General features: G+C 49.4%; 1 protein-coding gene across 15 annotated transcripts in view; it reads left to right on the top strand.

The window, feature by feature from the left end:
* The window catches only part of BAZ2B (bromodomain adjacent to zinc finger domain 2B), a 394,656-nt gene that overhangs the window by 270,058 nt on the left and 106,876 nt on the right, over positions 1-17,722 (top strand). For all 15 annotated transcript variants that reach the window (XR_012646491.1, XM_075002079.1, XM_075002080.1 and 12 more), the window contains one exon: positions 7,908-8,306. Coding sequence is in view for 14 of the 15 variants with exons in the window: in XM_075002079.1 (XP_074858180.1) it covers positions 7,908-8,306 (399 nt within the window). In the remaining variant the exon portion in view is untranslated. The remainder of the gene's footprint in view (positions 1-7,907; positions 8,307-17,722) is intronic.

The following is a 17,722-nucleotide window of genomic DNA, read 5'->3' on the forward strand; positions in this document are numbered from 1 at the left end:
CATTGGGCAGTAAGTGCATGGGTGAGTGTCAAACTCAATCCTGCACCCATTACTCCAGCCTCATGGCAAGAGCCAGGAGGGACTGAGCCAGTATGCTCAAAACTTACCTCTGTGGAAAAACTCCCATAAGCCACCGGACCCAGAGCAATCCTGTACAGCAAAACTGGTGTGGGAGACCCAGGGTACCGATTCTGCAAGTGCCTCTACATTGGTCCACACCCCAGCCGCTAAGGTGGGCATTTCTTGGGTGCATTCCTGGCCTCTGGTGCCATCTTCATGGGCTGTGCCAGTCAAAAAGTCCTTGCAACGCCCCATTTACACTGCTTGTTTTTTTCCGTGGAAACAGCCCTTCAGAACAGTGAGTGGCTGCCGTTATGCAAACCAGGCACACTATGTAAATCAGTGCCTCATTTGCATTTACATTTGGCTGCATTTGGATTCCCCTTCTGAAAGGGGAATGTAGTTTAGATGCAGCCGGGCTGTTTAGACGGGTAGTCCTGACTTAGGAGAAGGACTTGCAGGTGGTGCAGGTCAAGCAGTACAGACTTCTCTGCACCCTGCCACTTCCTCCAGAATTGCACTGCCCATGGACAAGGCGATGATGGACCCCATGACCATCATCTAGCAAGTGCTGGCATCATTGCTCCTACCAACAAGAGGTCAGACAAAAAGCATTTTGTGGTCTCCAAAGATGTGGAAATCCTAATTACCCATCCACAACAAAATTCACTTGTGGTTGATGCGGTCTGTGACAAGTCCAGGTCCTTCCGTTTCATCCCTCAGGACAAAGCGAGCAAGAAATGGGACATCATGGGCACAAAGTCTATTCATCAGGCATGTTGCTGCTGAGGGTGGCAAACTACATGGCCATGCTGCCCGAGTACGACCACCTGAGTTACTCCAGGCTGCAAGAACTGGTCCCCTCCTTGCTGGAGCAGCAACACATACAGCAAGGGCACATCATCGCCTGTACGGTGCTCCTGTCTGCAGTGGATGTGGCAGATATAGCAGCTATAGTCATGGTCTTGGCCATGGTAATGAGATGTACCTCATGGCTCCAACACTTGGGGTGTGGGGTCCCTAAAGACCTTCAGCAGAAGGTAGAGATTATCGAAGACAAGATAATTATTTCTCACTTTCTCTGCAGACAGTGAAGCTTACCACACATCACCTATGATAAATACTTTACCTGGTAAAATTTTTCATCATGAGCACCTTTCATCCATCCTCCTAACAAAAAATTGCCAAAGGAAAAACCAAAGGAAAAATTTCTATTGGGAGAAATTACTTGAACTGGGGATTGAGTGAAAAATCAAGAGGTGGAGCCACTCCCTTTACATGCCATTGTAACAACAAATGAATGTGCAACCCACCAGAACTGCTTCTAGAAGGCAGAATTTCTCACTTCTCAAAAGTATAGTCTTAATTGACCATGAACAAGTGGGTGACAGATCTACTGAATCATAGATACTCTCTGAAGCTACTAATCCCACCCCGTTCCTCCTTCTGCCAGATTCGTATCTCAAGCAACTTTGTCAAGTGTAAACTGGTAGTATATTAAATCTCAAATCTCCTGGCCATTGGAACATTAGGGTTACTTTGGAAAAAAGAGTCTTCGGACTACTTAATTTTCTTCATTTTGCAGAATAGCTTTCGGAAGATGGGTTTGAGCAGGATTTGGAGTTGTTCTGGATTTCAGGCACTCACCAGGTGGATGAAGAAAATGAAATTTCACCTTAGCTTCACTAGCTTGTCTTACTTTTGTGGATCTAGCGCAGGGTTCTCAAATTCATGGCCCTCAGACAGTGTTGCCTGTAAGCTGAGAGAATCCAGTGCTACCCAGCTGATGAGCTGAGTGCCTACAGTTGGCAGCATGGTTTTATGGGTGGTGCCCTTCCACACATACCTCAGTGCAGGTAACAAAGTTTATTTCATGCATGGATGGAGAAGATTGGAGGGAACATTGCCCATGAGCTTTGATCAGATGGAGCAGTTGTGCAATCCAGCCCAGGAGTACCAAGGTGGTGGTGGTCCTGTCCATTCCCTTGCCCCAAGCCCAGCTCCTTCCTGCCACTGCCCTACCCCCCATTCCAGCCCCTTTGCACCCCATTTCCCAGGGATGTGATCGTGGAGAGTGTAGGAGGCCCCACATGGTCATATGCATGAGCCCCCTGCCCACTAGTCCCAAGGTCACATTTCTGGAGGGATAGGATACAAGAAAGGTAGGAGGTGGGGCACTGGCAAGAATGGGTGGGACTTGAACCATGGGAATGCACAGCTCCCCTACTCTGGCGTGCTGGTACTCCTGGGTCACATTACACAACTGCTCCAACATGGGATGGCCCTCAGGCTGAGAGTTGAGACCCCTGATTTTGCAGATGCAGCCATGCAACTGTAGATTGCTGAGATTTGCACGGCACACTGCCCAGTACCAAATGTCCTGTTCAACCTTTTATTATCCCCCAAGGTCTTACCAAGATGTTGGAGGTCGTAATAGCCAGATTCAGGTCTCAGGGCAATCAGATGATATGTTAATCAGGAATCTGATCCAAGCAGCAGCACACAACGGCGCAGGCTGAATGGTGGAATTGCTTTAGTCACAGAATCACAGGGCTGGAAGGGACCTCAGGAGGTCATCTAGTCCAGCCCCCTGCTTCAAGCAGGATCAACCCCTACTAAGTCATCCCAGCCAGGACCTTGTCCAGCCGGGACTTAAAAACCTCAAGGGATGGAGAATCCACCACCTCTCTAGGCAACGCATTCCAATGCTTCACCACCCGCCTGGTGAAGTAGTTTTTCCTAATATCTAACCTACACCTTTCCCTCTTCAACTTCTGACCATTACTCCTCCTTATGACACCAGTAAGAACAGTTTCTCACCCTCCTTTTTAGAGCGCCCCTTCAGGAAGTTGAAGGCTACTATTAAATCACCTCTAAGTCTTCTCTTCTGTAAACTAAACAAGCCCAAATCCCTCAGCCTATCCTCATAGGTCTTGTGCTCCAGACCCTTAATCATTTTTGTTGCCCTCTGCTGAACCTGCTCCAGCAAATCCACATCCTTTTCATACTGGGGGGGCCCAAAACTAGACGCAGTATTCCAGATGTGGCCTCACCAGTGCCAAATAAAGAGGAATAACTACTTCTCTAGATCTGCTCGAAATGCTCCTCCTAATGCACCCCAGTATACCTTTAGCTTTCTTGGCTACAAGGGCACACTGTTTACTCATATCCAGCCTTTCATCCACCATAACCCCTAGGTCCCTTTCCATTGTACTGCTGCTGAGCCAGTCGGTCCCCAGCCTATAAAAATGTTTGGGATTCTTCTGCCCCAGGTGCAGGATGCTACACTTCTCCTTATTGAACCGCATCAAATTTCTTTTGGCCCAGTCCTCCAATTTATCCAGGTTCCTCTGGATTCTCTCTCTACCCTCCAACGTATCTACCTCTCCCCCTAGTTTTGTGTGATCCGCAAACTTGCTGAGGGTGCAACCCAGTCCCTCATCCAGGTCATTAATAATGATGTTGAATAACACCAGCCCCAGAACCAGGCCTTGCGGCACTCCACTTGAAACAGACTGCCATCCAGATATTGAGCCATTTACCGCTACCCGTTGGGTCCGACCCTCAAGCCAGCTTTCTATCCATCTTATAGTCCAAGGATCCAATCCGTATTTCCTTAACTTATGGACAAGAATGTTGCGGGAGACCATATCAAAAGCCTTGCTGAAGTCAAGGTATATCACATCTGCTGACTTCCCCGTGTCCACAGAGCTTGTTACCTCGTCATAGAAGCTAATCAGATTGGTCAGGCGGGACTTGCCCCTGGTGAATCCATGTTGGCTACTTTTGATCACTTTCCCCTCTTCCAAGTGCTTCAAAATGGATTCCTTGAGGATTCCCTCCATTATTTTCCCAGGGATTGAGGTAAGGCTGACGGGTCTGTAGTTCCCTGGATTGTCCTCCTTTCCTTTTTTAAAGATGGGCACTACGTTTGCCTTCTTCCAGTCATCCGGTATCCGCCCCGATCTCCAAGAGTCTTCAAGAATAATGGCCAAAGGTTCAACAATGACCTCTGCCAATTCCCTCAGTACCCTGGGGTGCATTAAATCCAGACCCATGGACTTGTGCACATGTAGTTTTTCTAGATAGCTCAGAACTTGTTCCTTACCCACAGATGGCTGCCCTCCACCTTCCCATACTGCATCATCTAGGACCGTCATGGGGAAGTTGACTTTGTCCGTGAAGACTGAGGCAAAAAAAGCATTGAGTACTTCAGCTTTTCCTGCATCATCTGTCACTAGGTTACCTCCCTCATCCAGTAATGGCCCCACACCTTCTCTGATAACCTGTCACACAAACTGAAACAATCAAGCAGAGCTCTTTGATGCCCTTCACAAAGAGAGTTCACTTGACAATGAAAATAGGCACTGTTGATAAAGTATGAAAGGCTCAGAGTCCACATCTGGTGGGCTTCTTGGTTTCTTGTACAGGTGACACCCCACAGGCAAGGTCCCATATCAAGTGCCTCCAGGCCTTTCTACTGAGTGTATGAAACTATGCAGCAGAAAGCATGCAAGATCAGGTACAGATACCAAACCAGATTTTGAACACTCTCAGATGGTGGACAATCCCAGTGCCTTCCAGACACATAGCCAATATCAACCTGATGAGAGGAGGAATGCATCTGGGGCACAGGATCATGCAAGGTACCTGAAACTTATAAGAAAGGTACAAGAGAATCAATCAGTTGGGCTGGTGCTGTGGTGGTTCTGTAACTCCCTACAGGGCAAACAAGTTCTGGTGCAGTTGGACAATGTGACCACGATGGCATATATCAGTAACCTAGAGGGCAGAAGGTGTGTTAACTCTTCATGCAGAAGTGATGGAGATAGTGAAATGGGCAGAGAGGATCCAGCACAGTGAAAGTACAATAAGCAACTCAGAATGGTGCCCTTAACAGAAAATTCTTACTCTGATTTTGCAGAAGTTCAGCTTTCTTGAAGTTAATCTGTTCACCAGCCAAAAGAACATACAACATTCAAAGTACTTCACAAGGGAAGCAAACCCCAAAACAGCCCTCAGAATGAATGCTCTTTCACACATGCCCAGAAGTTCTGAAATGTGCACTCCCACTCTTCCCACATCTCAGAAAGACGATCCAGAAGATAAAGTGAGAAAATCTGACCCAAAGTGTGCAACAGCTTTTTTCTTGGATGCTCTGGCTTTGGACAGAATGAAGACATGGAAAATGAATTCACTTTAAGCAAGAATGGTTCTGAAATTCTCAGCACAAGTTTGTTGTCATGGAGCACACAGTGGTAATAAAGCTGCTAGGTTCATAAACTTGCCTAGCAGATATTATGCTGACCAGAAAACAGTTTGGCTGTGTCTATGCTAGCGCTCTTCTTTGAAGAGGGCATGTTAAACAGCCTGAGCAGGAAATAGCAATGAGATGCTGTGATGAATATGCAGCATCTTATTAGGCTAATTCTTGCCATGGCAACTTTGAAGTTGCAAATTTTGAAGTGCTGGCATGCCATGGCAGTAAGGGCACTTTGAAGTTGCATGGGTACGTCTAAGTGCTCGAGGCTATGCAGCATGCTGGCGCTTCAAAGTTTGCTATTTCAAAGCTGCCACTGTGAGCATTATCTAATGAGGTGGTGCATATTCATTGCAGCACCTCATTGCTATTTCCTGCTTGGGCTGATTACCATGCTCCCTTCAAAGAAGGGGGCTAACATAGACACAGCCTTTATGATGGTTAGGTAAAATGTCAATTTCACAAAATGTGTGTTGGGGTTTTAATACCATTGTTAGGTTCCCATTGGGAAAGATCAGTTCACCTAAGACTGGCTGCTCTGAGAAATTTAGTTATGTGAAGCGTCCCTGACAAGAAACTAGAGGATCTTGTGAATATGACACTACATTGATTCTTGGCACTGTTGTAGTGGCCTGAGATCCGTTACCTGCATCTTCCTAAAGTAAGCTCAGGATAACTGGGGTACCAGCATCCTTGGGATTTTTGTTGTATTCTGTTCGCCATGAGCCAAACCTAGTCTAGATACAGGAGTAGGTCTTAAGTGACAAAGCTTGACAGGAAGATAAAAAAGTTCCAATCTCTTTGGATGATCACCTGTGAGTTGTAGGTGGTCTGGGTACAAAAATGGGCTTGGTTAAAATATGCCTGGGCTCACTAGTAGCTGCAGTAAGGGTATCAGTTTTAGTTCTGGCATGTTAGAAAACCATGTCTATTTGGCCAGTGTAGTACTTTTCATCGGAAGTGCTAAAGACTCAAGTATCCCAGCTACTGTTGGCTAGGCAGAACAAGCTGTGCTTAACGGGCATACAATACATCAAATGCTCCTGTTCCAAACTCAATTAAAGCACACTCCACAAAATCTTTGGTGACTTTTTGTGTGCAGAAAGAGCATGTGTTTCTACTACAAGAGATCTGCAAGGGAGTAAAAATCGTCTTTGCTGGTTAGCATCTTTATTAGACACTACAAAATGGACTTTGGCTACGTCTACATTACCAGATAAATTCGATTTTATAAGTGTGGGTTTTATAAATTCAATTTTGAGTATTCTCACTTCCCACGAAGTCGAATTAGTCCTGCCACACTAGTGTTGTCTGGCCAAACATCAACTGTTGCAGCAGTTCATTGTGGGAACCTATCTCCACAGTTCCCTCGGCCCCGTATTCCACTCTATCCCCCGAGCCCTGCTGCTCCCTCACCACTGGCAGCACTCACCCTGCTGCCTGGTTCCCATGTCCCTGCAGCTTGGGAGAGCTGGGAAATTGACCAGTGCTGCTATGTCTGGTTCGCGGGAGCTGGAAGCCAAGTGCAGCAGGGAGCGAGGTGCTGTGCTGGTCAGTTTCCTAGCTCCTGCAAGTGGTGGAGAACTGGGAGACAGGTGTAGCAGTGCCAGTCAGCCTCTGAAAGCTAATGAATTTGATTCAAAGATGTGGCACTTCCACACTAGCGTTCATTCAAACTGTTAAATTTGAACGTGACACCACACACAGCCAGTTACCGATATTAGTATTCCTTAAATCGAGCTAATGGTATTTACAGTGAAGACAGTCAATTGATACGATAGAGCTAACTGCCTTAAATTAGAATTTAACTCATAGTGTAGATGTAGCCTTCATGTCTTCCGCAGAAGCCTCCCTTGGGAGCAAGGTACTTCAGTAATAGTATTGCCAGTTAATTCTAGGGGCTTTTCCATATTTCAGTTTGTATTTCCTATTACTTTCTACATCTGTTTGGTGTTCACTGCATCCTGTCAACATCAGAAATATGGAACACACTGGGCTTGTGGGGTGGTAAATTTCTTACCTGATTATTTCCTTTCTCAGTGTCTCCTACAGTTTTACCCTTCCCAACTGGCTTCCAAGCCAAGGGACAGCATTTAATTTTGATTTTTATGCCTGTAGGCCATAGCCTACTGTACATAGTTTACTGGTTGGCTTTGAAGTTATTCTTATGAATCTTATTCTGAAGTTTTTACTCATTTTTTGAATGAATTATCTGGTAGAAGGTTGGAGAAGGGAGACAGTATTGACCTGCCTGAGGAAACTGCAGCTAGAAGAGGAATAGCCTGTGCATATCAGAATTTTAGGGGATGTTGGTATGTTGATAGGAATACAATTACATTATGTTTTTATAATCAAAAGTATATTTCAGAGCAATTTTTTTTGGCATTGTTTTTATGTTAAAAAAGTGATTTCCTATGGGGAGAAGAACAAACAAATATATTGTAAGATTATTTTAAAATAAATTACTTTATTTTGGGGAAATTATAGTTGCTTTATGGGGATTAATGATATTAAAATTTTGTTTGTCACCTTAAATGTTTAATGAGTTTGTGTAAGCTATGCAAACTGTGTAAAATATGTTTTACAGGTGCTAATGCATAGTGGTGTAACAGACATGAAAGCAGATGGACAAAAAACACATGAAAATTCCCAGGAAAAGAGATCACACCAGCAGATACCTCTTGTGTCTGATCCCCAGACTCACTCATCATTCCAGTCCCAGCAGAAGCAGCCTCAGGTTTTGTCACAGCAGCTTCCCTTTATTTTCCAAAGCTCTCAGGCAAAGGAGGAATCTGTGAACAAACACACAAGTGTAATACAGTCTACTGGATTGGTGCCCAGTGTGAAACCTTTGTCTTTGGTAAATCAAGCCAAAAAGGAAACTTATTTAAAACTTATAGTTCCTTCTCCTGATCTACTGAAAGCAGGGAATAAAAATACCTCTGAAGAATCTAGCCCTTTGGCCAGTGATGCAAGATCAAAACGGGTGAGCAGAAATTATTAGCTTAGCAATACTTGGTGCTACAACTATTATGCCTATATGACTATCCTTCTTAAAAAATTGTACCATTATGTTTCTTAAGCCCCTTATAAAGTCTGCAGTTTGGGGGAGAGTTGTAATTGTTGCTTTAAATTACATAGGACTTAATCTTGGCATATTTAAAAGAAATTTGAATGGTGTTAATTAGTGACAGTTATGTGCAAAGTACTAAAATCACTTTTAAAGCTATCTGGTTGCCTTTACAACATATGATCTTAAGCCTTATGTTAAAGGTTTTATGGTATTGAGTGTGTTGTGTAAATTAGCAGTGCATTTTAGTATTCTGAAACAAAATCTTGGAAAAATCGACTCCTATCCTCACAACACATTCATGAAATATCCACAGTAGTTGCTTCTCAGAACATATTTGGTTTCAAGTACATTTATTTTCATACACTGCAGATACTGTCTCTTACTAGTCCACTGAGTGTCAGTAGAATGCCAGTGAAAGTGCCACACAATGTTTACAGTAAGTCACTATGCCCCAATGGAACCAGTTCTCTTGTTGGTAAACACTTAGGACAGCAATGGTCAATTAAAATTAGCGAGCGTGTTGCAAGAGTGGACCTTCTTTGTCTCACCGGGCTGCAAGATAGAACAGTATCAAAACCCTGCGAGGCCTCTTCTTCATCAATTTTCCAAAGCACTTGATTTGTGGTGTTCAAGCTCTCGGAGGGAAGGGGAAGAATGGGGATGGGGCACGAATCTGCCAGTTCATGGTGCTCTGGAAGTGCTGGGAGGAAGGAGAAGTAGGTAAGTGCAAGACACCCCTCCCCCACACTGCACAAGAAGTGTAGTGGAAGGAGGTTGAGAAGGGGTTATGCAGGCCGCACAAGGAACCCCAATCTGCTGCAGGTTGCCCACTACTGTCTTAGGGCCATGTTTTTAAAGATATTCAGGTGCCTATACATGTAGATAAGTGCTGAGTGGGCTTTTCAAAGCATATAGACCATTAACTTCTATTGATACCAGTGGGGTTTAGATGTCTAATAGTTTTAAAAAATGTCAACGCCCATAGATATCAGTAGGAGTTAGCGGCTAAGGCACTTTTGAAATACCCGTTTACTTACCTGTGTTTTTAGGCTCTGAATACCTTTAAAAATCTGACCCTTCTTTCCCTAAGTAACCGTTGATTCTTCCTCGAGTGTCCCCGTGGGTGCTCCACGATAGGTGTCGGGCTCGCCCCGGCGCCGCAGGTCGGATCTTTTCAGCAGTTTCTGCCGGACCGCGCATGCGCCAGCACGCGCCGCTCCCGGCCACGTGCATGATCCGGTCCCCGCCAGTTCCTCTTTAACCGCCAACGGCTGCAGACGGAATCCGCTCAGGCTACGGCCAGAGTTAGCGTATTTAATGTTTTTAAAGTGTTTAGAGTTTCTTTTTCAGTCTTTTAGCTTAAGTTAGCTTGTTATTGTTTTCAAAAAAAAAAATAGAAAAGAGAGTAAAAAGTAAAGTTTTACAGCCTTAGTAGCAAGCGGAGCAGCGGAGGCCTGGGGACATAAGGCCATTAGGCCTCCTGCTGCGGCAGGCTGAGTCCGAGAGGGGAACAGGCACAGAGAAGGTGCTAAGTACCCTATTAACAACTCAAAGACTCACCATAATGTCCTCTTCAGGATTCCAAAAGTGTGAGTCATGCCGCGAAGCGATGCCGGCCTCCTGTGGGCACAGTCAGTGCATTAGGTGCCTCAGGGAATCTCATGTCACCCAGAAATGCTCCTTCTGCGCAAAGCTCACAGCCAGAGCAAGGAAGGACAGAGAGATGCGGCTGAAAATGCTGCTCTTTGACGAGGCCCTCCAGCCAGACGCGCCGGAGCGGCCTCAACAGGAGGGACGCGCAGGGGCCCAGAAAAGGAAAGCTGCTTCCCTAACCCCATCAGCGCAAAAATGGAGGAAGCTTTCACCAACCCAATCCCTGCCGGCAGCCACCACGAGTGGGACGGGTGGAGCGCATAGCCCGCAGCCGCAGTCACAGCTGAGCGGCGGCGGCGTGGAGACACGTGGTAGAGGCTGAGCCTCCGATAATCAAACAGCCGCCCTGCACTGCGGGCAGGGCGGCAGCCAGGCAAGCGCCGGAACCGGTGGCACCGCAGCTAGCGGCACTGACCCCTGGGGAACCGGCGGTGCAGAGCTCGCAGGCACGCGGCCTGCAGGCACCGGGGGAGACCACCCGCGCAGCACCGCAGCGGAGCGTGCCGAGCGCAGCACAGACAGCAGGGCCGAGATCCCCGATGCGGAAAGGGGCGGAGCCAGCCCCACGGGAGGGGAAGGCAGCACAGAAAACCCGGCACCACAGCCCTTCTCCAGACAGGGCTGCAGGGCTACTCACTCTAAGCCCTCCACTTATGCTGCGGACTCCAACGAGGCGGCAGGGGTCACCTTCAGTATACCCTGAGCCCCCATCCCCGTTCCTACAGCCAGCATCACCATGGCTCGGACCACCATCGCCCTTCCTGGGCTTTGAACCCCTGGAGTACTGCCACAAATCAGTCTCTCCATTATCTCAATCACCCAGACAATCTCGCTCCCCCAGACGCAAGGGGGTATGCGCCTCCAGAGTGGTCCAGGTCTCCATCTCCGGAACAGTGCCCGTGTTGCTATGGTCGCCCCTATCACGTGGGGCATAGACACCTTAGGCATACTCCCAGGGACAGATCCTCCCAGATGGTTCAATATCCCCGAGGGCAATCGCGGACGGGGACGGAAACGTAGATATCACAGGGGGAGTTGATTCTGGAACCCCGCGATTTTCCCCCGCAAGTATCTAGCGAGAGGATGTATCACCGTCAACAGGACCCAGAGGGGTCCAGAGAGGCTTACCCTAGCGGTTCCTCGCTATCTTCCCCTGACGAGGCCACGGCCCCAGGGGACGTCCATCCTCCGGACGATCTCAAACAGTTCCAAGAGCTGTTTAAAAGGGTGGCCTTCACGCAAGGCATCCAAACAGCAGAGGTGCAGGAGAAACACCATAAGCTCCTTAAAAACCTGAGACCTCCGGCCTCTTGCAAAATAGCTATTCCACTGATGAAGCGATCATGGAGTCCGCCACCACAATATGGCAGACCCCTGCGTCCACTCCACCTATAAACAAGAGAGCGGATTAGAAGTACTTCGTCCCAATGAAGGGCATGGAGTTCCTATTCAGCCACCCACAACCAAATTCTCTGGTGGTGGAATCGTCTCAACAGAAGTCGAAAACTTCTCAGTACAAGACAGGGGGAACGGACAAGATGCCAAGAAACTAGAGTTGTTCGGCAGAAAGGTCTACTCCTCCTCTACCCTACTGTTGAGAACGGCGAATTACGCAGCACATCTAGCGAACCATAATTTCGACAACTACTCCAGGCTGACTTCCCCCATGGACTCGCTTCCAGAGGACACGAAGCCGGTGCTCAAGGCCATCTTGCAGGAAGGCTACGCAGCCTCGAGGACAGGAGTTCAGATCGCCCTAGACGTAGCGGATACGGCAGCACACTCAACAGCTACGGCAGTGGTCATGCGCAGGGAGTCCTGGCTCCAGACATCGGGTATCCCGAGGGATCTGCAGGCGAAGATCGTTGATCTCCCCTTTGACACGCAGAAGCTGTTTGCAGTATCAACCACAGTGTCCCCAGTACCACAGGGTCTGCAAGCAAGGGCGACATCTACAGCACCAACAGTACAGAACTCCCAGGTGACGTTTCTCAACAGAGCCCTGCATCCTCGGGGCAGAGCCAAAGGCCACAAGTTTGACACACACATTGAGGGCTGCACTATCACTACTATTCCACCATCGCCTCCGACCATTCTACGACCAGTGGCAAAAGATCACCACAGACAAATGGGTACTGGAGATCATAGCCACGGGTTACGCGATTCCCTTCCAGTCGCTCCCACTGCCACGACCTCCACCCAGACCCCACCCAAAGGGCGCCTCCCACGAAGCGAGACTCAAGCAGGAGGTAGACCATCTTATGCTTATAGGGGCAGTGGAAAGAGTGCCGGAGCAACTCCGAGGGAAAGGGTTTTACTCAAGATACTTCCTCACAGAGAAAAAGACAGCAGGCTGGAGGCCCATCCTAGATCTTTGAGGCCTCAACCGGTACTTGCGCAAGCAACGCTTTTGGATGATCACAGTCGCCTCTGTACTTACGGCACTGGACGATGGAGATTGGTTCGCAGCCCTCGACTTACAAGACGCGTATTTCCACATAACTATTCACCCAGCTCACAGGCGTTTTCTCCGGTTTATGGTAGGCAAAGAACATTTTCAGCACAAGGTTCTGCCGTTCGGTGTCTCCTCAGCCCCCAGAGTCTTCACCAAGACCTTGGCAGTGGTGTCAGCCTACCTGCACAGACGGGGTGTTTATATTCCCATATCTGGACAACTGCCTACTGAAAGGGGCCTCGAAGGAGGAGGTACTTCGCATGATACACGTCACAACAGACACGTTCTCTTCGCTGGGCCTGGTCATCAATCTGGCAAAATCAAAGATATACCCTGCACAGGACATAGAGTTCATAGGGGCACGTATAAATTCCATCACCGCAAGGGTTTATCTACCAGATGCCTGCTTTCGCGCCATTGGTTCCCTCGTGCAAGTCATCACCTTCAGCCCTACGGTGCCGGTTCTGACGTGCTTACAGCTGCTGGGCCACATGGCAGCAGCAACGTTTGTGGTACAGAATGCCCGATTGCATATGCGCAGCATGCAGCACTGGCTGGCGAGCGTCTACAAACCGGCAGCACACACGGTCGACAGGGTGGTGTCACCCATGACAGAGGTGCGCAGATCCCTGCAATGGTGGGTGAACCCCAAGAACATGCTAACAGGGGTGCCCTTTCACCAACCACAAATATCTGTTTTTCTCACTACCGACACCTCCCACATAGGGTGGAGAGCACACATGGGTGAAAAGGTGACACAAGGACCGTGGTCCTCCACGGAACAGTCACTGCACATAAATATACTGGAGCTCAGAGCAGTGTTCAACACCTGCAAACACTTTCGAGACCATATACAAGACAAAGTAGTCAGGATCAGTACAGACAATACCTCCACCATGTTTTATATAAATCGGCAAGGAGGAGCTCGGTCCCGTGCCTTATGTGCGGAAGCAGTCCGGTTGTGGAACTGGTGCATCGCCAACAATATAACCTTGAAAGCCTCGTACTTACCAGGCGCTCACAATGTGAAGGCAGACCAGCTGAGCAGGCGCTTCGCACTCACACACAAGTGGCAGATCCGTTCCAATCTGCTGCGACCGATTTTTCACGCATGGGGCTTTCCCCAGATAGACCTGTTTGCCACTCAACACAACAAGAAGTGCCCACAATACTGCTCCAGGGCAGGACTGGGACGGGGGTCCCTGGGGGACGCATTCGCGATCTCGTGGAGAGGCCACCTGCTCTACTCATTTACTCCCACAGTGCTTATCCACAAAGTCTTGCAGAAAGCCAGGAGAGAGAGAGCCCGAATGATCCTGATAGTAGTCCCAATGTGGGATCGACAGCAATGGTTCCCCTTACTCCTGCGCATGTCGGACCGTCCACCGATGCCCCTCCTGGTGGCGCCAGATCTGCTCACGCAAGCCCAGGGGTCCATAGTGCATCCACACCCCTGAGGCCTGCGACTGCAAGCATGGTTAATCCATGGCTCAGCTCCCTAGAGAGCATGTGTACGGAGGGAGTGCAAGAAGTCCTAGAAAGTAGCAGGAGGACTTCCACCAGGAAGACCTATAAGCAAAAATGGACTCGATTCACTGCATGGTGTTCTACCAAGCAGTCAGCCCCCCTTGCTGCACCTATACCTGTAATACTAGAGTATTTACTGGACCTCAAGAGAGTCGGACTCTCCCTATCCTCGTTGAAGGTCCACCTTGCTGCTATATCGGCTTTCAGACATGAAGAGGAAGGGCACACGGTGTTTTGCCCATCCCATGGTTACCAGGTTCCTCAAAGGGCTGGTAAACCTATACCCCCCTTGGAAACCGCTTCCACCTTCGTGGAGCTTGGACCTGGTGCTTAATGCGCTAACGGGACCACCGTTTGAACCCTTAGCCACGGTTTCCCTCCGTCTCCTTACGGTAAAGACGACCTTCCTTCTTGCAATCACGTCAGCTCGCAGGGTGAGCGAGCTTGCGGCAGTTATTGCTACGCCACCCTGCACAGTATTTTTCAAGGAGGCAGTAACCTTACGGCTGCATCCAGCCTTTGTTCCCAAAGTTTCCTCAGAGTTTCATATTAATGAACCTATTGTTTTACCCTCGTTTTATCCAAAGCCTCATAACTCCAACAAAGAGGCGCGCCTACACCTCCTGGACGTGAGGAGGGCGCTGGCTTTCTATATAGACAGGACTAAGTCCTTCTGGAAAACGGATAGACTCCTAGTCTCTCACGCTCCCAAATCAAAAGGAGAAGGTCTCTCTTCGCAGAGAATCTCGAAGCACATCGTATCCTGCATAAAAATGTGCTACGAACTGAGAAAGACTCCTTTACTGGCCCCGCCCAGGGCTCACTCTACTAGGGCGGTAGCGGCATCAACAGCCTTTTTCAAGGGCATTGCGCTAAAAGACATCTGCAGAGCGGCGACCTGGTCATCCTGTGACACCTTCGCCAAACATTACGCCCTTCACAGGGTATTCCAAGAGGATACCCATCTCTCAATAGCGGTCCACTCGGGGACAAGCTGCACATAAACCGATTACCCACCTCCTATCTTGGGTTACTGCTGGGTAGTCACCTATCGTGGAGCACCCACGGCGACACTCGAGGAAGAAAGAGAAGTTACTCACCGTGGTAACGATGGTTCTTCGAGATGTGTCCCCGAGGGTGCTTCACCACCCGCCCATCCTCCCCGCTTCGGATTTCTGTTTAGTATTTTTCAGGAGCATCCGAGGCGGTTGGTCAAGGAACTGGTGGAGACCGGATCGCACACGTGGCCGGGAGCGCACAAGGGAGCAGCGCGCGCTGGCACATGCGCTGTCCGGCAGAAACTGCTGAAAAGATCCAACCTGCGGCGCCGGGGCGAGCCCGACACCTATCGTGGAGCACCCATGGGGACACATCTCGAAGAACCATCGTTACCACGGTGAGTAACTTCTCTTTCCAGTGACACTGTTAATGTGAATGGTCACCAATGTAATAGAGGGGAGTCATAACTTAGCACTAGGACAGTAATGCAAGGATAATGCAGCATGTCAGCATTAAGAGTGTGAATCTCACCTGCAATCATTGTCCTAAGTGAATGTGGGCTATGTCATGAATATTTTCTGAAGGCAGCATATGAAATGTTTGGCTCTTGGGAGCATTCTCCAGTCTTTAATTATTGGGTTGGATTTTTGCATTGGAGAACCCTTGAAAAACTAGTAAAGGCAAAAACTTGGGAGATTCTTCAAGCTGGAGTAAGGCTTTAGAATAATGATCTATGTGCAGTGGGAAGGGAACCACCACACTGCATAAAACTGTTAAAACTCATGATTTAAAGCAATGTTTAAAGCTCAGCGCACACTAATGGCAAGTCTACACTGAAAATGCTGCACTGGCACAGCTGCAGTGCTTTAATGAAGATATTCTGTTCTGAAAGGAGAGAGCTCTCCTGTTGGTATTGTTAATCCTCCTCCCCAAGAAGTAGTACTTATATTGGTGGGAGATGCTCTCCCTCTGGCATGAGGCTGTCAACACAGCAGGTTTGGTTAATATACAACTTGTGACAAAGTCCCTTGTCAGCCTCTGTGGGTCCCTGTGCTTCTTGGCGGATCTGTGCTGCCTCAGAGACTCATGGAGGCCCCCCTTTTGCCCAGGCCCTTCCAAAGGCAGGGGGCTCCACTTAGCGAGCCATCCTCATCATAGGCAGGACCAGTACAGGGAGAATAATACCAGTCCCCTTGCAGGTCTGCACCTGCTCTAGTAAAGTGATCCCTCGGAGGAAGGGTGGGGGGAGTCCAGACCCACCCTCTACCCTGGACTCCGGCCCAGGATCCCTATGAGAACAAGAGGCAACTGGCAGGACCTTTACCCCTGTCCCAAAGTAGTAGCCTCACTCTGGGCCACTTTGCCCACCACTTCCCTGTGGTACCTTTTCACTGTGCTCCTCCTCCTCTGGTGCACCTCCCAAAACCTTCCCCCCTGCTACCAGATGGGGAGCCTTTTATAGGGAGCACAGGGCCTATCTGACCAATGAAGGTCTGGGCCTAGGCAGGGAACAGAAACGCTCTGTCCTCCAGGCTGCGGGGATCCCACCTGGGGAGCCCCACAGTTGGGACATGAGTATTGGGGGACAGGCAGCCTTTGGCTGCTTCGACCCCATCTGGGACTGTCTTTTGGCCCCTTTCTTGGGCCAGCTTCCGTTTCCCTGCCTTGGGCAGGTTGCTTCTTTCCTCCCCCCATGCCACCCTTCCTGGCTAGTTTCCTCTGGAGCTACTGGGTGGGTGGTGTGTGGGGGGACTCTTGCTGCCCTGCCTCTTGGCAGGGAAGGGGACCCCCCCCCTTTTTTCCATCTTCTCGGGGGGAATTTTCTGGCCCTCCCTTTGGGCCCACTCTTTCCATCTACTGGCTGCTGCATCCTCGCTGCTTTGGAGGAGGTAAGGGAATTTCTTGGGCGGTGGCCGGGCTTTCCCTCCACAGCTTGCTGTGGAGTGGCTGGGGGGGGTGAGTTTAGGTGGGGTCCCTCTCCATCAGGGCTCCACAGGGGTGGCTGCGTAGTTGGGGGTGGGGTGTTAGGGTGTGGTCCCTGCCCCACCCCTGCAGCCACTGCCTCCTTTGCCGCCCCCCACTCCACCCAGCTGCCACTGGGGCCCTCTCCATCTGGGCCCCACCCTCACCATCTACCCCTTCCTCTGTTTCTGTGAGGCTCTGCAGCAGCCGCTGTGGGCCCACCCCTCAGGCACCCATGGGCACATCCCTCCCTTTATACCCCTGCCCCCCTCTTTTTGGCTGCTCTGCCACTCCCTTTCTTCCCCCTCTTCTCCTTTCCGTTTGTTCCCGTGAATCCCCCCCTTCTTTTGTTAGGTGCCTGAGCCCCTTCCCCTTCCTTGCACTCACCTCCCCACACACACATCTTGAATTCCCCCCACATCCCAGTGCAGAAGCAGGAGCCATCTTATCATCTTGTGTTGGGAGTTGTCGCCTTTTTGTGTTCCCTTTCCTTTGTTTTTTTTTATTTTACCCTCCTGCCCCACCCCTGCCTGTCCAGGTCCTCAGCCTGGCTGGTAGGGGAGGGGCAGCCATTTTCATTTTCTCTTTCTTTTTCCCCTCTCCTCTCCCCCAAGAGTGAAAGGCCCACTCCCATTTTTTCATGAATCCTCATACCTGATAAAATGGCCTCCCCACCCAGTGGGGGGTTGTCCATAGATGCCCCCCTCCTCCCCCTTCCCCTCCACTGTCACTC

Source organism: Carettochelys insculpta, chromosome 8 (assembly GCF_033958435.1).
Source record: "Carettochelys insculpta isolate YL-2023 chromosome 8, ASM3395843v1, whole genome shotgun sequence".
Classification (NCBI taxonomy): Eukaryota; Metazoa; Chordata; order Testudines; family Carettochelyidae; genus Carettochelys; species Carettochelys insculpta.